At 43.9% G+C, this 25,080-nt stretch overlaps 4 protein-coding genes across 4 annotated transcripts; 3 read left to right on the top strand and 1 right to left on the bottom strand.

Annotated features, from left to right (window-relative positions):
* Window positions 1–741: 741 nt before the first annotated feature.
* On the top strand, window positions 742–4,209 carry JR316_0007091 (uncharacterized protein; the record flags this gene model as incomplete). Its single annotated transcript, XM_047892834.1, has 15 exons — window positions 742–836; window positions 899–1,063; window positions 1,275–1,325; window positions 1,397–1,519; window positions 1,592–1,684; window positions 1,765–2,064; window positions 2,111–2,248; window positions 2,301–2,384; window positions 2,444–2,635; window positions 2,692–2,952; window positions 3,019–3,105; window positions 3,157–3,258; window positions 3,333–3,669; window positions 3,731–3,893; window positions 3,947–4,209. 15 exons carry the CDS (start codon window positions 742–744, stop codon window positions 4,207–4,209), a joined length of 2,454 nt encoding a protein of 817 aa, XP_047748116.1.
* Window positions 4,210–6,457: 2,248 nt separating this feature from the next.
* JR316_0007090 (uncharacterized protein) lies at window positions 6,458–8,070 on the top strand (the record flags this gene model as incomplete). The annotated part of the gene is made up of 3 exons (XM_047892833.1): window positions 6,458–6,877; window positions 6,971–8,010; window positions 8,031–8,070. 3 exons carry the CDS (start codon window positions 6,458–6,460, stop codon window positions 8,068–8,070), a joined length of 1,500 nt encoding a protein of 499 aa, XP_047748115.1.
* An 8,668-nt stretch (window positions 8,071–16,738) lies between these two features.
* Window positions 16,739–17,632, bottom strand: JR316_0007089 (uncharacterized protein; the record flags this gene model as incomplete). The annotated part of the gene is made up of 2 exons (XM_047892832.1): window positions 16,739–17,059; window positions 17,522–17,632. 2 exons carry the CDS (start codon window positions 17,630–17,632, stop codon window positions 16,739–16,741), a joined length of 432 nt encoding a protein of 143 aa, XP_047748114.1.
* A 5,202-nt stretch (window positions 17,633–22,834) lies between these two features.
* Window positions 22,835–24,109, top strand: JR316_0007088 (Cell surface mannoprotein MP65; the record flags this gene model as incomplete). The annotated part of the gene is made up of 7 exons (XM_047892831.1): window positions 22,835–23,179; window positions 23,235–23,266; window positions 23,321–23,399; window positions 23,458–23,506; window positions 23,564–23,675; window positions 23,725–23,835; window positions 23,887–24,109. The coding sequence occupies 7 exons, from the start codon at window positions 22,835–22,837 to the stop codon at window positions 24,107–24,109; spliced, it is 951 nt and encodes a 316-aa protein (XP_047748113.1).
* Window positions 24,110–25,080: the final 971 nt, after the last annotated feature.

The following is a 25,080-nucleotide window of genomic DNA, read 5'->3' as shown; positions in this document are numbered from 1 at the left end:
GCCGTTTTGACCCTGTCTACTTCGCTCTCATATGTTCCTCTTCCCTGGTGTTCCTGTTCTCGACCGCGGCATTAGGTCGGTTGTTCATCTATGGTGTTGTCGTCTCCTCATATGACGCGCTTCATTAAATTGCATTTGTTCTTTAACTTGATTTGGTGTACCGAGTGCCTACTTTTCTCGTTTCATGGAGCTCCTCTTGCTTTGCTTGCTCTTTGCCTTTGCTCATCAACGTGTCGCTTCGCCTAGTTCACCTTTTTCGTGTTTTTATGCGTAGTGCGACCATCATCTGTCGGCTTTTTTTTTACATCAAATTTTGGTCCATCATTTTTTTTGGCGTCTTTAATCCCTTAAGGCAATCGCTCCTGTACAATGGTGTTTGCTCTTGGTACGCTCATCACGCGTAATATCTTATTCGTGCTGACTTGCTTGTCTCAGTGGCTTCGGGAGTGTGTATGGTATTCGCTAAAGGCGTTTCCACTCATCGCTTTCTATCGTACCGAGCGTTAGTCTTTGCATTTTTCTACTCCGTATCAACTCATGGATTTTATTATCCTTTTTCTCTGTTTTTCATGTTTCTCCAAGTAGTATTTATCATGTTGAATTCTTGTGATGCTGTCTCATAACCTTTTCTATAAAACCTTGGTTTTTTTTTGTTTAGTGCTTTCCATCTTCGACGCTCTACCTGCCTCGAGCTCTATCATCTACAGTATTCCTAAGTCTCTTTATCGTTTCAATCACATTATGGTTTCCATCAACTCTGCTTATGCTCCTGCTTCTCCCAAGCCTACATATGCCGATGTGGTTGCTGGTGATCGCTCGCCCTCTGCTGAATACAAGTAAGCCGTTCCATGTTATTCTATGTACAGTTTATGATTTTAAACGTTGTGCGTTGTAACAGACATCGTCCTGCAAAAGGCATTCGCAACGTCATAATCCACGTCAAACCCGACAACAAAGAAGATTCTTTTTCTGTTGCCACTGACTCTGATGACGGACCGTTAGACAGCGTCGCCTCTCGCATTGCTGCCGCAAAGGTCGTCAAACCGGGGAACAAGACTGTTGCGTACGTGTATCCCATACTATCTTACCCTGTGTCTTCAATCACGCACGTCGTTTACATGCGTTCCTTCCGTTTTCTTATCTCTGTATTGCAGCGGATCAGATGCGTTGGACAATTTTGTTAGGAAGACCAGGTCAACAAGTGGCTTGTATGATTTTAGCTGCACATTCCGCACTTTTTTTCTTTTGTTTTGACTACTTTATTGTCGTTATAGGAAACGCGATATCGAAGATGCTGCGCTCGTTTGTTCCGATGAGGAGTTGCCGTTAGTGAAATTGCAATCTGATAACCCTTATGTTATGCTGATATTTTGGTTTTGTTATATATTTACCTCAGAGCCCGAATTTCCCCTCCGAAGAAGAGTCGTACATCCGTCAGCGCGAACGTTGATGCGACTGTCAATCACGTATCTTACTCGAGTGATTCTTCGGTCGAAGTCATTCGAGTCGTCGATAATTCGTAAGTTTTACTGCTTGTATCAAATCTCGCCATTATTTCGTTCTGCTTAATACCGTTGGATACTCTGAACAGAGCCAACGCCCGATATCAGAAGGGTATTAGTGATGCCATATTAGTCGATGATTCATCCGCGGATGAAATGGTCTCTGTTCATCCTACCAGCGGGTATGTTTATCATTTACATCTTTTATGTTATTATGTCATACGTTCTCACATCCGCGTATTACAATTCGTGCTCCTGTCAGAGCAAAACCGAATAAACAGAAAGGCAAGAAGCCACAGAAGACAATGCCCCAAACGGTCCGTATCAAACAAGAGCCTGGCATTGTCATAAAGCAAGAAGCATCTGCTCGTCCCACGTCCGTATTGCCCTCTGAAGTTATGGTTAAGAAAGAGTCTGTCGATGTTCATATCCCTCTTGCACCGGATAACGTTGCGTCCACCCCCACAAAGAAAGACAAAGGAAAATCATCCGTTTCAAAGAAGGGCTCTGTTGGGATTCGTAGATCCGCTCGGCGTTCGGAAGCTGCGATCGAGCGAGTACCGTTCTCTTTTATTCCACATTGCGATTGACTGACGTCCTGCTCTTAGTCTGTCGGTGTCTCCGCTGAAGATTGGGTCTGAAATTTCTGGATCTGCTGTTTTGTCTCCACCCATTACTTTGCAGGGTGATGCTGATTCTGATATCAACCCCTTCTTGCCGTCACCTGAAGTCATTTTGGGCACCAAGTATGTGTATGCTCTAAAAGTCTACGTGAGCATCACTTAACTTGATTTACAGAATTCCAGGAAAAGGCAAATCCATTCGCATTGTTCTTCCCAGCGGTCCAATCGATCTTCACGAAGATGAAGCTATGATGTTTGCGTCAGTAATGTTCATTTGTGGTGTTTTTCTTTTATCACTTCTTAATCGGGTTTGATCAGGCACGCGGTCAGAGAGAGTCGAATGCATCAGACCACTTATCCATCTTCCAATGCTCTCCCCAGCGGTCCTTCCTCTAGCAAGTTGCTCAAAGCGCTCGATGATGCGTATGAAAAGTACAGTGAAGCAGATGCTCTTAAAACCGAACATTCGACTTTGGACCCCCCTGTTCAATTTAAGGCGTCTGTAATAAGGTAAATATCCGTCATGCCAATATATGTGATCGTCTTTATCTACCTTTATTCAACAGTGCCAAATCTATCGACGCGCATTCTGATGTGGTTATGGCCAGTCTTTCTGAACAGCCAAAAACTCGACAAGTGCAGTTTCAATCTTCTTTGACAGCTGTTCCAATCAATGCCGCTGTTGAAGCTCCCCCTACACCTGTCACTCCAGTTCGAGTTCCCCGCAAGTTCAAGGATGTTGTGCCTGCCGGTCCTGTGAACAAAACTCCCAGTCTTGGATTGAACGGGCCGGCTCTGATGGAGGATACCATGCGCTTCTCGGTCAAGTAAGTTAACGTACCCATATGTCATCTTCAATCTGTTGTCTGACTTGATTTGTGTCTGACCTTAAGACATCTGCCGAAGAAATGCGAAGTTACGAAGACAGATTTACAAGATAGTCTTTTAGAAAGCACTTACGTTGACCTTCCCAATCTTCAGTAAGTTTTTACCTTCTAAGATAATCGATGTTTTGTTTTGACTATTTCAAGGCATGGTATTCTCAAGCAATGGAACTCGCCTAATGTCATGGCACCAGTCGACTGTGTTTCTTTTTCTCTCTGCGGTGAGAATTTCCCTGAGATGAATTTTGAGTGAGTTTCGTAAAGCCTTTGCTATACTTTACTTAATGATGCGTATTGCTTACTCTCTCTACTATGTTATATAGAAACGCTTATGACGCTGTGACTTTTGTAAGGAACAAGAACTTTATCAATCCTTCGCGGGTTTCGCCTCTGGACGTCAGCATCCTGTATATGGGAAACGATCGTAAGCGTGCCACTTTGCAGTGCAACTCGGTGCCTGCTATCTGCCTGAGTGCAATTCTCACCCGCGATTCGTATCTATTGGAGCCGATATCCAAAGGACTGTGTAACAAATTTTTGTCTGGTCACATGATGCACCAGGAGTGGGAACGCTTCGCTGGATTTGCTTGCATGGCGTTCGGACATCAGGTTATGGTAGCCTCTATCCGTGATAAGGCAATCACCTTTGGCACTATGGGAGTTAAATGTCAGTGGGCACATATGCTTACTTTTTTTTTTTTTTCTTTTTGTACTCACTCAGACACTCACTCAAATAGCGGAGCGGGAATCAATCTCTCCTTCAAAACCTCCTAGGACACCCGGCATACTTTCTGGACAGAAAGATGCCAAACTCCAAGGAGGAAGCCGAAAAGCACTTAAATCAAGCACCAGGTTCAAGACCATGATGGATTCAACCGACACTAGTAAGTTATCAACATTGTATGTGCTTCAAACCACTGACAATGTCATATATTAGTTCCCATATATGATTCACGTAACCATGCCTTCAATTTCAACACTGACCTCGACCGGTTAGACGAATTGCTACCTAGATGGCGTCGCGGAGAGATTCCACCTAACTCCTTTGTTATGGTGGCGTACACTATGACTCAATACGAGAAGGAACGGTCATTTCATCTGTGTACCAACATACAGTATGCCGTTGTGTTCGGTACGGAACACGATACCAGCGACATAGAGGCAGAACAGGAGTCCTTTGCAGGTTTTGATGAAGACTGAATATTTCATTAAACCTAATGTCTTTTAATACACATAGTTATGGTATTATTTACATTCTCCTTGCTATCTGTTGTTATTTTTTGGTATCATATACGTCGCGTAGTCTATTACTTCAATGTTTTTGTTCTTTCTTCGTGTCATTTGTACTCTGCTTCCTGTATCTTTGAATATCCAGTTAGTATTCTGTCTTATCAACTGCTTCGTATCATATTCTACTTGTCTTCCGTACAAATTTCTCCCGATATAATAATACATACATATTATCATGGCATTACAGTTGGACATATGCTTTTCCTTTGCGTGTCCCCTCTGCCAAAATTTAAGCGCCCGTTGTCAATAATCGTACGCTACACAGAGTTACCCGGTGTTACCTGTTGTCAGTGTCTACTTATATAAATCGAGGGTCCTCGATGCGATTCCTTTAATTATTCCTACACATTCCTCCCCCCCCCCCTTGATCGATCTCACACTCATATCCATCAGACTAGTGAACATATCTATTTACCTTGAAACTTACATTACTCTTTTATATATGCTCGCCGCATCACTTCATTTCTACGCTCTTTTTATTTTAGTTTCTGGTTGGGGTGAGTTATCTTCTCCTTATGTGTACTGTGTATGATCTGACATTTGTCGCTATTTTGTAGGAATCCTATGTGGCCACATACAATGTTGCATTAATGTACACTCCTTGAACGCATCCAATTATGCTGGTGATTCTCGAACAATATCGATGCTTAGTAGTTGTATAGCTGTCAATCAACAGTTGTTTAAAACAAATAATTGGTCAATAGACTTTTGCTTACCCTGTGGGGAATTTCCAACCTACGATGTTCGATTTCCTGGCAATAATCTATTGCGTAGTCGTACATGTACTAGATCTAGCAGCGTATCAAGTGGGCACAAAGTTTGTAGAGTGCGTCTTACTGTAGTATTAGTTCATGTTATGCATTGCTTGAATCGTACTACTACGTCCGCTTCTGAGATACCCGTCAAACAGTCCCACTCGTATGGAAATGTGCGTTTGTTGCACTCGCAATTTCGCCGCTTCATATATATTGATTGTCATTCAATGTCGGCTTATTTGTGGTTAAGATTCACGCCTGCAACGTATACACGTAGAGTTTCTATTTTAGTATCTCTGTTGCTCCAACGTAATCATCTCAGGAAGTGGGAATATAATAGGTGCCTGGTAGCCATTTTGCCAAGATGCGCCTTGCATCAATTCACGCTCGACAGACATTACACGCAACCTCGTCTTTGGTCAGAGAAATATCCCTTCATTAATATAGTATCGAAGGGCGTTCTAATGTATCCGTTTCAGTGTTCCTGGTTATTCGGTCTCAACTATTTCCACTACATCTCATTTACTGCTAATGTTTCTGAATGCTCATACTATCATCCTTCCGATGTCTTGCAAGGCGGAGGTGGCGGTGTTTCAAAGGTTGTCAGCTCAGAGATTTTGCGATACCGTGTGGTACAAGATACGGGATGTGCCTCCGTTCAAGCTAAAACTAAATACAGATTTGTGAAGTACCTTGCTACAGACGCTCACATTTCAACTTCCATTGACAATATATCTGATTTAATAGTTGCTAGGTTCTCTCTCTTTGACACTGCTAGTTGGCTGTCTGTTTCTGAAATTAGGTCTATTGCAAGTTTACATGGAGTGTACGGCATCAATTCAACCACAAATAGAGGCAATGCCATTGAACTTTTGCGTGATCATGTGTGCGGAACTTGCCTTCGTAATGTCTGTATTTTTGAACGTGTGGTATCAGTGTCAGATAGAAAAATTAAGAGCAATTCATCTTCTTGTAATCCAGATCGGCAGTTTGAACTTACAGACAGTGCTGTAAATTTTTCTCGCTTCGTTTCATCTGCTTTAATAGAAAGTCATATTGTACCCTATAGTGGCACAGCATCGTTTAATTATAGTGATACATACAAGTTCGTTAGGTATATGCCGTACATACGTGATTTAGAGTCATTTCTCTCTGCCGAAGCGTCCGCACCCCACAAACGCCGTCTAGTTCTTTGTCGATTTTCTATACAAAGTGCAACCAAATGGCTCACTTCAAGCGAGCTTCGGGATGTACTGAAAGAACACGGTATTACATCATTTAATTCCAAGACCAAAAAATCTGCTCTGATAAAATTAACAGATGGTCATGAATGTGGTATATGTTCCACTCATTTATATATCTTTGAGGCAATACCTAGTACAGTCAATTCAGAAGAGTCAATCATGCATAATCGTAACCAAAATGTTCTACATAAACGAGCATCTCGAGAACGTCAGAGGCAGGCAGGCGCAGAATCTGCTAATTCCGATGTTGACATGCTCAACGGTGATGCTTTTGTATCCACATCAGACTCTGACCACACTTCAAACGACCATGTGTTTCCGCCACAACCACCGTCAAAGCTTCTGATAGAGGAAATCATCAATGGATTTTGCGCTGATTCATCTGCATCTCTACTGGAGGAAGCAGGCTGCATGGTCTGCGGTCTGCTGCAGCCTTTGCATAATTTAACTCACTTGTCTATGTTTGATCATCCCCTTGACATACTCGCAGTTGAGGGAGCTACCCGTGTAGAGAGATTACATCCTGACGACCCGGTGAAGGACATCCCGGGCCCTGTGATCGATCCTGCATGTAACCATGTATGCGATACTTGCTCTGCTGCGTTGAAAAAAGGTCATGTGCCGAGACATTCGCTTGCAAATCATTTGTGGTTAGGTAAAATACCTTCTCAGCTGCAAGATCTTTCGTTTGCAGAGCGCATGATGATTGCTCGCATTCGGCATAATCGCTGTCTGGTCAGAGTTTCCTCTGGGCGGGCTAAAATGACAGCAAATGTCATCATGTACTCTAATCCAACGCTGAAAGTGTATCATGAATTACCTCCTTCAAAGCCAGAACTTGACGAGGTACTTGCCTTTATATTTACAGGACCAACCCAACCCACGGAAGAAGAGTTCAAGCGTAGTCCAATGCTAGTGCGTCGCAATAAGGTCGCAGATGCTCTGGAATGGTTGAAACTTAACCATAAGGATTATATTGATCTTGAAATATCCAAGAAAAATCTCCAGTCTTACCCGCTGATAGGTGTCCCCGTAGCTGTAGACTACAGACAGCGCAACGGTACTAATCGTATGGAGTCTACAATGAGTCTACACGACGAAGGCGAAGATGAAGGAACTGTAGACGGACCTTGTCCGTTTACTGTCCATGGCTTGAGTGGAACAGACTATGGCAATATGTCCATACAAGCTTTGAAGGCAAAAGCCTTGCAACACATAGAAAATGAAGGCAAAATGCTAGCTATTGGGCATGATCCAAAACCGCAGTCTATGTACGATAATCCTCAGGCCTATCCGCAGATGTTCCCTTGGCTATTTCCTTACGGTTATGGTGGAATAGGTCAGCATTGTCATAAGCGTAAACTTTCAGAGTCAGAACATAAGCGAATACTGCTTATGCACCATGATAAGCGTTTCCAGCGCGACCTTTATTTTCCTATTATTGCATTCAATCACGAGCAACTGAAAGGTGGCGTTACTGGTAGCTTTCTTGTTGCAAAACGCCGTAATTTTGATGCGATATCTAAAAGATTGCTCTCTATAGACAAAACGGTTCTTCAAGACATTTCCTCTCGTCTTGTAAATGGGGACCATGTATCACCTGAAACAGACAGTGAGAAAGACTGTTACAAACTTTTAGATGATCTTGACCACGTTGGAGGATATGTTAAAGGGTCAATCACGTCTAAAAAGTATATGCGCAATGAGATATGGTCTTTGCTTTCTTTCAAAGGTTGCCCAATATGGTTTATAACCTTGTCACCTGCCGATAACAGACATCCTATATCAATATATTATGCCAAAGAACAGCTGACCTTTACACCAGACATATTACCTTCTTCTGAAAGGAATAGACTGGTTGCACAGAATCCCGTATCGGCTGCCCGTTTTTTTCATCTCATAATTGAATTGTTTATTAAACACGTGCTAGGCGTCGGATCCAATATTCATCGAGGTTTGTATGGTAAAACTTCAGCGTACTATGGTACGGTAGAACAGCAGGGAAGACTCACCTTACATTTGCATATGTTACTATGGATTGAGAATTGCTTGTCTCCACAGCAAATCCGTGACCGTATTATGAACAACGACTCTGCATTTCAGGCGAGCCTTCTATCATATTTGGAAGGCTGTCATCAAGGCGAATTTCTTACAGGAAACATGCAGACTGTTAAAGACCGCGTGCCACATATTTACGACAAAGAAATTGATGGACTTCATTCAATTATACAAGAGGATGACGAGGCTGTAAATTCCAGTTACGCAGATCCGACTCTAACACTCCCTATACCGGTAGAACATGCTTGTCAAGATTCCAATGGTCCGGACCACTGCACATCATGCATTTCTAATGCTGAATGGTGGGACAATTACGAAACTACAGTCGATGATATCATATTGAAGTCCAATGTGCACAGATGCACTGTTTCATACGGTCAGCAAATTGATGACCCTGACGGATCAAAAGGTATAAAAAATATGCCTAAGGGCCCGAAAGGTTGCCTGGATTGGAATGGAAATTGTAAAGCACGATTTCCGCGAAGGCTGTACGAACAGTCTCAAGTCGATCACGTCGACGGTCACATATTTTTGAAAAAGTTGGAAGCGATGTTAAATACCTTTACTCTTCCGCTGTCGTACCTCACAAGAAGTAATACCGACGTGACATGTCTGTTGTCGGGTACTTCGATAAAAGCAATAATATATTATATATCAGACTATATTAGCAAACCCGCATTGAAAACGTATCAGATATTTACCTCTATGTATGACGTGTTTGAACGTGAAGAAAAAAAAGTTAAAGACGATGTCAAGATTGAAGGTAAAGACGCAGGCAGAAGGTTGATGCTTAAAATTGTCAACTCTCTGTCTTCTAAGATGGAGATAGGTTCTCCGATGGCCTCCTTGTATTTATTGGGCAACCCTGATCATTACACTGATCATACCTTTGTACCTTTTTGGTGGAGAAGTTTTGTAAGTGACGCAAGGAGCAGTCATAAATCCGGTATCACTGATGACCAAGCCGCCCACCTACCTACCGTAGAGGATCTAGAAAATGCTGAAGATGAAGAACAGAAAGTTATATTAGCTCGACATGACGGTCATTATGTAGGTTCTAGTAATGTAGATGATTATAAATACCGCCCAGTCACTCAAGAAGACATGTCTCTATTCGACTGGATTAGATCTTATGAGCGCCGTAAGCTCACTAAAAATGAAATGGAGCGTTTGCGTAGTGAAACACTCACCTTCGAAGATGATCATGCGTCCGACATACGTGAAGGCGGGGGGATGGAAGATTTCATTGATGCATGTCTTGGTATACCTGCAGATGATGATTCTGATCAACGTGTTAAATATGACGGTGTGCGAAAAAATATTAAAATAAACAAAAGAAGTTTTGAACGTTTCACTGAGGAGCACCCTCTTTATTCCACTCACGTAGTCAAATGTGACTCATCCCGAGCGCACAATATTGTCCCCAATTTTCTAGGCGGTCCCCTTCCACGGCGCGACAAAGGCGACAGAGAGTATTATTGTTGCAGTATGCTGACCTTGTTCAAACCTTGGAGGTCTGGGTTAGATTTGAAATCATTGCATCAGACTTGGGAACATGCATTCACCATTTACGCTTTTTCCGACCGACAGTTGAAACTAATGGATAACTTTAATCTGCGATATGAATGTTTAGACGACAGAGACGATTTTCACGCACAGTTAAGAAGGAAAGACGGAGAACAACAAGATGTTTACACGGATGAACTCTATCCTGATGGTTGCGGTCTCGACGATCAATACAACGACTTTGTCGGCCTTGAATTCGGTGAAGATCATTTAGATTATGAAGAGATTGGTGAGGCATACCGCAGAGAGGTGTTGTTAAAGCGAGAAGTAGATGGCATCATACAATCTGCAGGATTGTTTTCTAACGCCTCTAGCGATGTTACATGTCAAGAAGTCAGCATGTTCAGGCCTGCTGAATACAAGACGCATACGAGCTGGGCATCTCTAATAAAAGCTGAAAAAATTAGACTGTTTAAACAGAAGTTGTCCGGTTACGTGCCTTCAGATCCCTCAGATGATATAACAAACATTCATATTTCCAACGAAGAGTCTACTAATGACGTCAAAGTAGTTTCTTCGGATTATCTGCTCAGGTCGTACAAGGCAAAGCAAATGGAACATAATGTGTTAGTAGATTCTACAGTCGCCGATTTCACCTTGAATACGGAACAGGAAAGGGCTTTCCGTATTGTTGCCAATCACGCTAGTTTGCTGTCGCCTGGTCAGCTGAGGATGCATCTCGGTGGCATGGGCGGTACTGGCAAAAGTCAAGTGATCAAATCTATCATTCATATGTTTGAGTCGAGAGGCGAATCTCACCGATTTGTGGTTCTCGCACCCACAGGTACCGCTGCTGCACTCCTCAACGGATCTACTTATCACAGTGTATTAGGAATACGGTCCAAGTCGGATCGTGGTCAAGACTTTTCAAAAAACGAAGTCGCAGTAATAAATGACGTACGAGCTCGATTAAAGGGTGTCAAGTATATCTTTATTGATGAAATATCTATGCTGTCGTCGAGGGATTTATATGCCATTAGTAGACGTCTGTCACAAGTGTTTAACGACGATACACTGTTCGGAGGTATATCAATGATCTTAGCTGGTGACTTCGCTCAGCTACCGCCGGTAGGTAATCTCCCCTTTTATAGTCCTTCCATTAAACATACGCAAGACGCTCGCATGAAGGTGTCCGAGCAAGAAGCTACTCTAGGCAAGATATTCTGGCACCAATTCACGACTGTCGTTATTCTAAAACAAAACATGAGACAAAAAACGCAGACTGAGGAAGACGCAAAGTTGCGCACTGCACTTGAAAACATGCGGTATGCCGCCTGTACAGACGCTGATATATCGTTCCTCAAGTCAAGGTTAGCTTCTAAACTGACGACTATTGAAGGTAAACCTATATTGACTGACCCTGCTTTTCGCAACGTATCTGTTATCACTGCGTGGAATAATCAAAAGGATAGGTTCAATGAGCAGGGCATCGCAAGATACGCTAAAGAGAGCGGACGTACATTGCATCATTTTTTCTCTGTCGATAGTCTGGGTACACAAGAAGGAGAAACTCGCAGGCCTCGCGGACGACCATCAGGATCGTCTAAAGCAACCAAACAGACAAAGATGTCCCAGCGTCTTCAGGAAGCCCTATGGGGTCGCAGCGCCTGTTCTAGCGAACAAGTGCCAGCAAAACTTTCTCTGTGCGTAGGTCTGCCAGTTATGATACGGCATAACGACGCCACAGAGTTGTGTATCACTAAAGGACAGGAGGCTGTCGTCGTAGGATGGGAATCTTCTGTTGGTGCGTTTGGTAGACCTGTACTTGATACGCTGTTCGTGGAATTAATCAGACCGCCGAACCCTGTATCATTAGCTGACTTGCCTGTTAATGTTGTTCCACTTACGCGAACGTCGTCTCGAGTAACATGTACTCTCAAGTCTGGCACAAAAATCAATGTAAACCGCCAGCAGGTATTAGTGCTGCCCAATTTTGCCATGACCGATTATTCGTCTCAAGGTAAGACGCGAGATTATAACTTGATACATTTAGATCATTGTAAGGATCATTCGTCTTATTACACCTGTGTATCTAGAAGTTCGAACGCCAGTGGTACCATCTTACTCGGTAGATTCGATGCGTCTAAGATTACAAAGGGTATTAGTGGGCACCTGCGCCAGGAATTCCGTGAACTCAATATATTAGATCATATCACCACCATGAAATACAATGGACAGCTTCCAGACGGCGTGTTGCATGGATTAAGGAATCCGACAATTCGGTCTTTCATGCTTCTCGACGTATCGCAATCCATTGGTACAGACTGGCATCCTACCTTGGCAGTCTCTTCATCAAAGCAGCTTATCAGAACTCCGGAAAAGGACGGCACCTGGTCTCTCAACAGTGTTAAGGCAATTGTCACCGACAGGGCAAAAGATAAGCGCAATAAGCGCCAACCAATTCGCTCAGACTGTATAGGACCGAGGAAACGAATGTTGCTAAGCACACCCTCCGAGTTTGCGGTCCTACCTGTAGGTACAAAGTGGGACGCGGACAACTACAGTTGCAGTTACGACTCCATCTTTACCGTGTTATATAACCTATGGATAAGTGCACCTGAGATGTGGACCAATAGATTCAGTGATTTGACACCGTTATTAGACAGACTCAGCGGACAATTCGCACTTGTGCAGAATGGATCAATTTCTCTAGAGAGCGCACGAAACGACGTCAGAAACGATATGCACTCACGCAGCCCGCTTGATTTTCCTATGGGTCCAAATATGACATACATTGACAGAGTTATGACCGCTGTGATGGGCCAGCGATCTTCTGGAATGTCTGTTCTCGTGTGCAGTAAATGCGGCTACAATGACCAAAGACCCGTAATGCGACTAGGCGAATATATAAGTGTGGCACGCACTGGCGTTTTCCACGACGACTCCCAGGAGGTGTCTTCTATTTCAGACAGTTTAGGTTTTAACCTGAGCGATGCTCAACGATTGAGTTCGAAGAATTGCCCTTCGTGTGCACAAAATCAGCATATCGTATATATGTCGCTATGCCATAAGGTTGAACGATTACCTTACATTATGACAGTGGATATATGCTCGCCACGGTTTGCTATAAACCCTGATATTATGTTCAAATCGGATAGTTTCAACGTAGAGTATAAGCTTACTGGGGTTGTCTACGGCGGGCAACATCATTTTGTTTCTCGGTATGTTGACCTGCAAGGGGACGTGTGGTTCCACGACGGCATTACTACTGGAAATAGATGCGTAAAGGAGGGTAATGTTCATGACCTTGTTAATGATGTATCTCAATGGCTACGCATTTCCGTAAATGGGGGAAACTTGAAACATGCATTGTATGCTATTTACGCGAGGGAATAAGATGAAAATTTATCCAAAGTGTTTTATGGTTATGGAGGCCTCAGTTGATACATGCTCAGATAACAACTGTTTATATTCATATCAGTATGGTATTTATCGTTCGATAGTGTCGCAGCGTATCAGTCTATTAGACTCAGCTGTATAATCTGAACCCATAGACTACATTGCATCGAGCATCGTGTGGTTGAAAGGACGATCCAAAAGCGTGGGAGAATGTCGTACATGTTCCTTTAATACCTTCGCATCAAAGGGATATCGGAACTTGCCGAAATTTCGTTCACCGCTCTGTTTAAGAACTGTGCCTATCCGACTTGAACACCTTTTTCGACGTTGTCATTTGCTGCCACATCGTACCAGTATTCGTATCTTCAAGGCTAATATACAATATTTGTTAGGCTGTAGGTTATATTACGATATATGATAGAAATATTGATGGTATTCTAAATGTGTTCAAATCGATAGTTCATTTTGAAGAACACCTTAAACCTGTCAGCGACTGCTTTGCAGAGTCGTTGCTTTAGTATGTCTATATCTACTCACGCAATGCTATACATATAAACGGCAAATTTTTAATTTTTTTTCTGCTTCTTTTTAGACTACCTATGGCTCCCAACCCATTCTTGGACTTAGAAGCGAATGTCGATCACGGAGATTCAGAGGATGGTTCAGCCGAATCTGACGAATTTGGTGCGCATAATATTTCGTTTTACTCAGTCTCATGTCATTCCAACATACGAGATAAACCAAATTTACTCGCAGAATGCTTCATCGACGACGGAACTCAATCCCATGAAGATTGTGACGGTTCATCATCTGTGGCAATGGACAAACCCATTCCTGTTACAAAGAGAGACCGACTGGCCCTCGTAATTCAACAAATTGAAGAGAGAACACGTGGTAGATCTCACTCACTGCCCGCCTCTGATATGTACCGGGGTGTGGAACCATTGTATTCAAACGCTGACAATCCTACTGTTTTGTCACCGCACGGAAACACTGATTCGGGCTTCGAAAATCTGCCCACGGACTATCCTACATGGAGGATTGGATGTAAAGTAAGTTTAATACCATCGAATTAAATTTGTGTGTTGCCAACCATATCGATGAACAATACGTAAGGTCGGATACGAAGAAATCGCGGTCGCTTCTTTACTCAAAAACTCGCGCCGAGAACATCATATTCGGTCCGCGTTTTCACGCAGTTCTGTACATGGATACATATACTTGGAATGTTTGATGGATCAGCCTATGATTGACCTTATCAAAAGATCGCCCGGCATCATCGTAAAAACTACGGACGTGCTCCTGAGTCCGATCGATAAGAATGAGGCTCAGCAACTGTTGTACATGGGAGGGGACATTACGAACCTATCGGTCGGAAAATGGCTCAAGGTTAAACGAGGTGTATACAAAGGCGATGTAGGCTTTGTCGTTTCGAAAGGATCGTGGGGGGTGTCAATGCTTATGATCCCCCGTTACGAGTACGTGTCCACCAAAACGAAGTCATCTCGTAAACGGAAGACATACACTGCGGTGCCCGCGCCTAAGCTATTCGATCCGACAGGCCTTCGTAACTCTCATTTATACATAGAATCAGGCAGAGCATCTGTCTATCGCGTAGGTGATCTGATCTTTGAGCATGGTTTGGCCCGGGTGGACTACGATCCCAGACACGTTGCCTCATGTCGTGAAGGTCTGAGTTACGTGACGTATACATCATTTTGTATGAGTGGGCATCCCGCACTCCATCACGCGCCGATACCAAAGCCAAAGGAATGGATCATGCGAACCATGGAATGGGTGGTAATGAGATCTACAGGTTGGCTCGGAGTCATTGCGCAAGCCGACGACGATAATATGGTCGATGTCGATATATACAACAAAGGCTGCGACCATGACGAAACTGGTCAACATTACAACGAAACTGAAATCCACAGAGTTGATACAACTACGACCCAGCTGTTGACAACAATACGCACCGTATGGAGTGACATCTTAAAACATTTCGAAATAGGGGATTACGTAGGGGTTGACGCTGGCGTTAATGCTGGACGATCGGGTTGGGTCGTGGACATCAAGGGAGATGAAATACAACTAATCGATAAGCAAGGCACTACAAAAGACCAGCAAATCAATACAGCCGACTCGATGTTGGAGGCAAGTATTTGTCATTTAACCGTATATATACTCTGGCTCATGCATACATCTCAGATTATATATATGCACAGGAATTTCGTTTCTCTGGGAGATGCGACGACATGTCAGCCTTCATCGCTCCTCGCGCTTATCCCAACATCACACACGACCCGATATCATCGTTGGAAAGGTGTAACTGTGATAGTGAGCAAGGTACATCATACGTTCAAAGGCTTAATCGGCATTGTCGCCGAGGTACTACAGTCCGTAAGCCCAAGAACAGGTCAACCTGAGTTGCGTTTAGTTGTAGAGCCGACTCGATATGATCCGTCGAATCCCTTCAAGAAAATTGTTTTGAACAGAGACGACGTACTGGAATACAGGTAAGCGTATTTCATTTACCGATTTGTACTCGCGCTCACGGCTTGTAGTACCTTTGAGCCTCTAAGCCTGTCGAAGACGTATGATTCGAACGCTGTCCACCAGTCTCGTAACTTCGCCAACCCATCGATCATAATAACCACAGGAACTGAAAGCGCTGACAGTGGCAGACATACACCATTGCCTGATACTATTGAGGACACCTCGCCTGCGTGGGATCCATCTGACCATTCAGAAGATTTAACAAGCATTAGCATAGGAACCGTCGTCGTAAATTCAAGCGACGGTACCAACGTTGCATCTTTAACCACTCCTTGTAATCTTTTGTTGAAACGAGAGCTGATTGGAGTTCCTTTGACGGTGGAAGAGGCAACCGTCGATGGACACGTTTCTCCGTTGTTTGTAATCGTTCAGGAGGACGTGGATGGGCAGCTGTGCATGATGCGATTTACACCCAATTCGAAGCGGACGTTACGGATTGAATCGACCCATATAAAGCCCAAACATCCTACCATCAAGCACGACTTTGGGTTATTAGCCATCATTGAAGGAGAACACGCGGGTAAATGCGTCAGACGTGTGCATTCTAGGAAGGATACCAATGGCGTGGTATTGGTGGTCAAACAAGTACTGCCCACTGATCGAGGAGCTGATCAAATAGTGGATGGCGAGCTATTGACGCCAACCGAAAATTGTTGTGTGGCCTATGAAACTCAAAAGAGAAAGAATGCTAATCGGAATCAGATGAGACACGAACACGATATTTACATTAGTACTCATTTGCCATAATTGTTTACTGTATGTCATATGTGTTGTATGCTCTACAATGTAACCAATACAGACATCCTCATCAACGAGTTATAAAATATATATATAGCATGCAACTATCTATATAACACTGAACATTCATGTATCGACTGCGCTAATTGTGTGGATTGATACCATGCACTGGCATACGGTTTACTAGTCGTCGAACAAACTTTCCACAGAATTATTGGGCGCCCTAAACTGTATGTCCTTGCCTGAATCTTTGTCACTGTATATCTTGGAAGCGTTGCGATCCACTGCCTCTGCTATATTTGCCAATGTTTCGTGATTTACCGCATCGGTCATCGGTTGGAGACGATTGTGTTGAATAACATCATGTCCTGCAGCGGTGGTTGGTTGGAGACGATTTAGTTGAATGACGTCTTGCCCCGCAACTGGAAGGCGGGTGCGACGACCTTTGTTGCTTGGAGGTCCCGTGATGACGGGCACATTGATGGCCAATAAGGACACGAGGGCCTGAGGCAGAATGAAGCAATGTTGTAGATGATGGTGTAGATAAAGAACTCACAGTAGCGCTTAATGCATACACAACTAACATTGGATATTGTTGAGCTAACTTGACGTAAATCCCGAACCACACGGCGCTGGACAGCATTATGAAAACGCTGCTGTTGTAACCTAACGCGACGGCACGCCAACGGTGCGTCAGTCTGAAAAAGGACACGCGGGTTTCTACTATTAGTATAGTCCAGCTTCGTCGAATAATCAAGATATCAGCAATGAGTTCAGCTATATAGCAGTCAGCAATGGGCAGTCGATTAGATGAAGTGTGACTTACCTATAAGAGAAAACAACAGCAGAATGTAAGGTGGTTGGCATGGACACACAGTATCCGACTTGCAATCGGTGTTGACCTTGCACACAAATATGGCGAAAGTGGAGAAGATAATGCCGATTGCGATGAATATGACAGCGTACAGCCAGCCCCATAATACACGGAGTTGTTTGGCCTTGTGCAGTCGATTCGGTGATAGCACTATACTGGCGCGGGAGACCCTGGACAGCGCATTCGTAGTAATAAGTGGCCATGCTTGTTGTGGAAAGTGACTACGCACCACAAAACTATAAAGAACGCAAATAGTTCGACTCGGTAGGAAACAGGAAGGGCGGTAGGTGTGTCGATGGCTATACATAGCAACCCCATGATATATGTCAATCAATGTAAAATAAAAAAAGACTGGCTACAAAAAGAAAAAAAAAAAAAAAAAAAGTATCACAACGCACCCAATTTAAACAATGTGAGGGCAATGACAAAGTCTGCAACCACAGCCACAGCCGCCAGCCCATCGTCGTACCAACACCGTTTGTCGCACCGCCTGATAATGAGCCTGAAGACGACCAAAAAAATGGCCAAGGCATGGCTGAAAGCCAATCCGTATGCTGCGACTGTAAAATAAAGAGGAAACAAATAAGTTCGTTAGTTTGTTGTTAGAAAAGGTTTACGAAGAATGCTGCCTTACCTATATTTACGTCCATTCTTTGTTCGCTGGTTTTGAGGGGCCGCAGATGCAGGTGATGGTAAGAAGTTGGCGGGATACAAATTACGTGGCAAATGGAAAATGGGAAGGCCACCATATATGGACTTTCGTCGCTGGTCACGGATTGTTCGGCATTCAGAGCGCGGGCTCCAAACGGAAATCGGACAAGCGAACATTGGCTGATAATGCTGTTTACGGGCTACTACAACATCGAATCAGCGACTCAGACGCTGTAGACCATGAGAAGCCATGATTGAATGAAAGCCGAGACAGATATCACGCCCTCTTGTAGGCGATGGTGAGTAAATTTCAAACATAATCAGGATATAAAAGCTTACGATGTCATACGCGCATGACTCTGGACATGATAAACTTTAACTTTACACCAGGCGACCTACCTGAGATGTTGTCCAATATACAACGGCATTCTGGTATATGGTGTCCGTTGCTAGGAGTTGAGATAAGTGTCATAATCGAGAGTATCGCCAGGTGTCGAAGACTCACCCGAATCGCCCAGGTCATCGATACGAAGGCCATCTTGATACCGACATGAACAGACTCAGACTCTGCATCGACCTCCAAACGAATATTTATCCGAACGAACCACTACAAGCCATATCAGTCACACTCGATGCGGTGCAGGTGCTACGGAAACGCTTTGTTTGATATAGGTCATCTTGAATACTCGTTCAGCTCGGATAGCCTGTTCGAAACAAACCTACGACGTAGGTATGGTTTATTCTTAAGCGCATTTATATGCTGGTGTATGGTTCATAGGTGTGGCATAATGATTTTGGTCCATTGAAGTGCCCTGTTGCGCGCAATTGTATTGCCTGACGTTACACCGCAGATACAAAGACCCCAATAAATGTCCATAGTCAAGAGGCGGACTATCATGTTGAAGTACTGACACAGAGGTAAGTCTTTTCACGTTATTTGTATCACCCTCTCTAGACTTACTTGGGATTCCTTCACGAACACGTAAAAAAAAAAAAACTGACAACGTACGAAGCCAACTAATAACATCTGCAGATTTTGCATTAAGCCACCGCATTTAGACATTTCAAATATGGGTACGTACCATGGAATACAACTTTGATCTAGGAATTTCAACTTCTCCAACATGCCGGGTCGTATCGTGTTGTATACACCTCTTATTGGAACTACCTATTATTGTGAGTGCGAAACTATACGGTGGATACACAGCAAGTCATACAGACTTTAGCGTTTAACAGTTGGCCAGACGCCGTCTTAATCCGTATCTCGCGTCCCATGCGTTGTAAATGTCTTGTGTTTTTTTGCTGAAGTTAGACGACCCATCCATTTTCAGCATGTCTCGGACGAAGGTCTATGAACACATTGAAACTCACGACAGTACGCTCGACGTGCCACATTGCAAACACCGACTCCCGTTTAAGCAGTTTTTTACGGAAACTGGATGGGTTGAAGAGTAGGCGGTGTACAAAGAAACTTTGATCCATCTCTGTTTGGGTGATTTGAGGTTGCACGGTTGCTGAATTCCAAACCAATACACGCGCTAACGTCCGTCGGACCGCATTTTCTATGCTATATGTCGGTGCGTCTATTGACGTTGTCCCAGTTAGGTGTGCACCGACAATGTATGAGTAAGTGTGTTGCGGACTGGTTGATCGAACCCGGATCTCTATTTGTATGTGAGTGCCATGCTATGTTGACAATATAGGGTGAAACTCACGAGCGCCTAGCAGACGGCAATTAATCTCACAGTCTCGCACCTATCCGTTCGTTTGTCGTAAAGACGTTGACCAAGGTGGATGGATGGTGCAAAGAGACACGAGCACTCAAATGAAAGTATATTTCAGAGGATACATTGACACTCACGGTAACACAGGCATCACGGTACATTCTTCCATCCTCTTCATACGGTTACGAGCTGTTGATCAACTATGGTTGGAGAAGTTGGAGGATGAGGGAGCGGGCGAATCTTTTGTGGTGAAGAGTATCATTGGATGGAGTGTACTGAAGGTGCGAGGTAGAAGGACTGCGTGCTGATGAGGGCACTGTTGCCTGTTGAAGACGCACATTCCTCTAGTGCACACAATTGTACGGCCATTAGCAAATGTGAAACAAAGGTAACACCTGTAAGCAGTTCTGAGTAACGGAAGTGGACAGTAGGTATTTTGGTAGATCACATGCCTGTTCAGTCCGCTTCCGGGGTTCTGTTGTGTGCATTGCGTACACTCCTCTATGTCTCCTATATTCCATTCACATCCTGCTATGATCTTCTTCCGTACACTCCGTGGTTTCTGACGCAATGCAACATGAAGTCGTTTAGTTTTATGCCAAAGTATTTGAGAGTCAACTGACTTATAAATGCAGTGTGATCAACAATTTTCAAAGTGCCCTCGACGGTCTGGGCGGTACGCCTCTCTATCAATACAAAAGAATCCTGACAGTAAGTAGCACCCAAACAACTTTCCCCCTCTTAGATTGTTGCGCCACTGATAACCTCAAGCAACTTTTAGGGTGGAAACCATGCGATACCAGTCACTTTTCTTCATTTCCGTCAACGGTCTACTGCGGTCAAACTTGTATCGAGTGGTATGAGACACTATAACATGACCGAATCCCCTCGATGCACTACTGAGAGAATACGGTACAACGGGTATAATCGATATTAGTTGTCTGGAATACATTGATTCAGGTGAGAGACCGATTGCACGGTGAAAGTCGATGTATACTCACACTCCTGACTGTAGACGAGCTTGGACTGAGATCGAACGAACGAAAATAAACGGACCCTCACCGAAGCCGGTTGACAGCACGTTGGCTGTCTATCCTTCAGAACATATACTGTACTACGAATTAACAGAAAGTTAATGAGTTGAACGGGCAACGGGAGGATTGTTGCACGCCTGAACGGAATGTGCGTTTGCATTCACTGAAGGCGTCAAAACGAAGTTTGTTCTACGTGCTAACCTCGGCCCATATAATATACAGCTTATCTCAACATCTGTTGACACAGGTCTGACAAAATCATGCTTTCGAACATCCACCCAGTTTAACAGATATGGGGAAAATATCGTGGCGAGGTGAATTGCTCCTCGCTGTCTTGTTGATTGAAACGCCTCCACGTTAACCTTGAAAAAAAAAAATTCAGGAGAACTGTCACTGCCTTACATCAACGGTATACCAAAACACGACCGCGCAAACTAACGACCGCTCCATAACATCGATTGTATGCACGCCCCATCGGTGCAGGCAACGATATCATCGCGTCGGACTTCAAAAGCCTACGTAGCACGTGCTTGCATATGTCAACGACCAAACATCTGGTTAGCGAAGTTCTACTTCTACATGGACGTCTTGCACGACAACGCTACGGAAAGTAGTTCCTACAAAAGAGCTATCGCAAGGCGTAACGCCCTACTGAGTGACCCCTTGGCAGCATCGGTCACTGAGAACTCAGTGGAGTGTAAAAGTTGCGGGAAGAGCATATTACTGTCGAAGAAATGGCCCTTCGACCCTCAACATTGGACAAAGCATCTCAAGAGATGCGATTTTACGAGACATTCGAATAACCACAAGGTGAGTGCGAACCATCATTAAGGACACTTTTAATTTTCGTTAACATACATTGTGTAGAGCCGTTCAAAAATTCAAATCAACAGACGGAAAAAGAGTAACTGCAACGGTCGGGCAAAGTCGTCAGCGAGGTCGATGACAGAATCAGTGCCTCCACGGCCAATAACCTCAAGCAACTCAATTCAAGAGACAGCCTCATCAACTTCACTATCGATGAAAGAGCCATTTCAACTACCGTCAACGAGGCTGATAGTAACTAGCAAAGGCAACTGTAGGTTTCCCAAACACGAATTCGTACTCTACACTGTCTAATTATAATGCAAATACAGATTTTCAGAATTTGATGGATCAGTATACTGTACGATGTCATCCTGACGTTATCACCAGGCCTCCTTCATGGGATCGCGAAAGATGGGATTGGAGTAATTTGAAGCAGCCTAGATTCGACGATTGAACTGGCGTTTACAGTACACGCAACTTAACATAAATATTTACGTAATGTTTATGATGTTCTTATTTATATTATACAATATGATGATATCAGTATCTAATCTTATCATAGGGTGAGGGAAATCAAGGACTCGTATCGCCGTGCGAAGCAACGGCCCTCAACTCAAGTTAGATCATGTGTGACGACCCCGAGTAGATCTAAATATGGCCAACGCCAATACCTGCAACTTTGGCAACCTATGGGCTGTTTTAGGAACTGTTGAGTAGCAAGGTAGCAATCGTGGTAAGTGGTGAGTGTTGGTATCGGCAGGGTTCTAAACATTGACTGTTTCTTCCAAGCCAAGTTTGTGAAGAAACTTTTGCTATCTACGAACACGACGTACCTGTCGAACGCTTTCACGTCGATCCTGTACAAGTGCGGCTAGCATAGTACGAGCTCATCAACGATGCTACCATTTAGCCATGAGATGCGTCTATTCGGGTTTCCCGCATGGGATGGATCTTTCAATGACTCCGCTTTGATGGATTCTTTGCAACAATGCACTAATGGCCTTGCCCTCGTCTAACATGTCTTCATAATTTGACCACATGCTTCGGTCCGAACATACTGTCTCGTTTTTTACATCAGTACATCTGTTACGACTTACGATCCGTGCAAGAATCACTCCAAGCCTGTGCTCGACCTCTCGAACCCTATAAATACAGGGTAAGTCAATGTAAATGTACTGTAGCTTTCGAGATGTTCCACAGGACCTTCACCGCCATCGCAATTACCGTTCTTCTCAGCTTCACGGCGCCTGTACTGGCGACTAACCATATGTCAGGCCTGGCTGTCTCGAACAGTCCAGGAGGAACGACGACCTATGGCTGCCGTTCTCAAGCTCAGGTATGTAAATGTATTTTGCTCAACTCGATGCCGGTTAGTAACCAAGTCATTCAGTGGAATCAACTGGCCAACGATGCCAAAAGCCAGGGATTCAAGATAATACGTATCATCGGGTTCGATTGCAATGCTCTTGACCTTGCATCTTCAGCTGCAGCCTCTGCAGGCCTCCAAATCATGGCAGGAATCTATGCACAATCTGTAAATGAGTTGTACGATGTTCTATGCCTTGGTCTCAACCTTTCTTTGTCTTTAGGGAACTATTGCAGCTAGCATGACCCAAATCAAGTACAGTTGCATTTCTATCTTAGCGTATTTGCGCTAACAGTTCATTGATTGTAGCAATGATGTGCAAACATTCCGTGCAGCATACACTAAATATGGAGCAGGCCGATATGTCGGATTGACGGTTGGAAATGAGGTCGGCACCACCATTGATAGAAGCTCTTTGCGATCTAAGAAGTTAACCATTTCTATAGGTCCAAGATTCTGTTGGTAACATTATGGCAAAAGTATACGACGTCCGAGGTAACTCCTATACAAATTTATGAAGCCTTTATGCCGTTCATTAATGCTCTGGAATAGGGTACCTCGGATCGGTGGGCGTTACAACCCCCGTTTCCACTGTACACACTTGGGTTGACATTCGAAACAATCCCGCCCTGTGTGGTGCCGACTTTGTTGGGGCAAATGCACAGTAAGCATAAGATTTGTCTCAAGCCGACACATCTAATACTCTAATCCAGTGCATTCTATGACGGAGGTGTAAATTCAGGGCAGGCTGGTAGCTTCCTTTACAACACTGTCAAACCCGCGTTGCAAGCTGCGTGCCCCGGAAAGAAGATATACATTACCGAGTACGTCATTCCATTTGTATCAAAGTCTCGATAAACTGAGTTACTTTTCAGGACTGGTTGGCCATCTCGAGGCAGCAATAATGGAAATGCAGCCCCATCCGTACCCGATGAGCACAACGCAATTTCCAGCATCAACTGTGCCGCTCGTGACACAAGCATGACAATATTTGCTTTCGAATACGATGACCAATTGTGGAAGACGGGTGGTGCCGTTGAACAGAGCTTCGGAATCTTCGGCAAAATCCTGCCAGGAGACGCTTTAAACGCATGCTAATTTGTAAAACCGATAAAGGCTACCAGGATACTAAACTCTATACTATCAACAAGACCTGCATATTAGTTCTGGTCTCAAAACATTTTATTAATAACATAATGATTAAACCCTATTTCTTCAATCCTGGACACGAATGCGAAGGCGATCTCTGCATACCCTCACGGGATCTCCCAGTGGGATCATTGGTCTGAAAGCACTCCTAGCCAGTTTAGAGAAGTGGCAAGGATTTATAACAATTGGGGTTCGCTATTTCTCGAACTGAGGGATACGAAGTTGAGAGCGTTCTATATATAGCTTCATCAATGTCATTTTAATGCCCTAAAATGAGGTGCTATAGCATCTGTAGGGACTATGTAACGTCAGCCAGCTGCGAGCAGAAGAATGATATTCCAAGAATGTATTTTAGTACGATTTTGGGTCTGATACATTCACTAAGTTTGCCCTTAGGAAGAATAGTTGAGCATCTACCAATATTGCTTTGTATCTCATGGTTTCTGAACGAACTGACTAATAACTACAGATATGTCCTGAAGCTATACCGTAGTATTCATTTCTCCCCACTAATGACATAAGAGACAGTAATTTGGCTCGCTATAATAGGGCAGAGTTTCGCTAGAACTTATTCTCACTCTCTTTTTACAGTCTATCAACGAAAAAATGCATTCTACAATCACCATAGCCAGCATAATCCTTCTTTCTTTTGCACCTGCAACATTTGGGAACAACAATTTTGCTGGACTGGCCGTTTCCAATAGTATCGGAGGCTCGTCCTCCTATTCATGTCGCAGTCAGGCTCAGGTAAGAACCAATGTAGTGCCTCATTGACCACACAATGATATGCTGAAACATTGCAGTGGAAACAGGTAGCTAATGACGCCAAAGCTCAAGGCTTCAAAGCACTTCGTATTCTTGGGTTTGATTGCAATGCACTGGACATGGCTTCGTCTGCGGCGGCGGCGGCTGGACTGCAA

Source organism: Psilocybe cubensis, chromosome 6, assembly GCF_017499595.1.
Source record: "Psilocybe cubensis strain MGC-MH-2018 chromosome 6, whole genome shotgun sequence".
NCBI lineage: Eukaryota > Fungi > Basidiomycota > Agaricomycetes > Agaricales > Agrocybaceae > Psilocybe > Psilocybe cubensis.
Note: the sequence above shows the minus strand (reverse complement) of the source record. Positions and strands in the feature narration are given on the sequence as shown.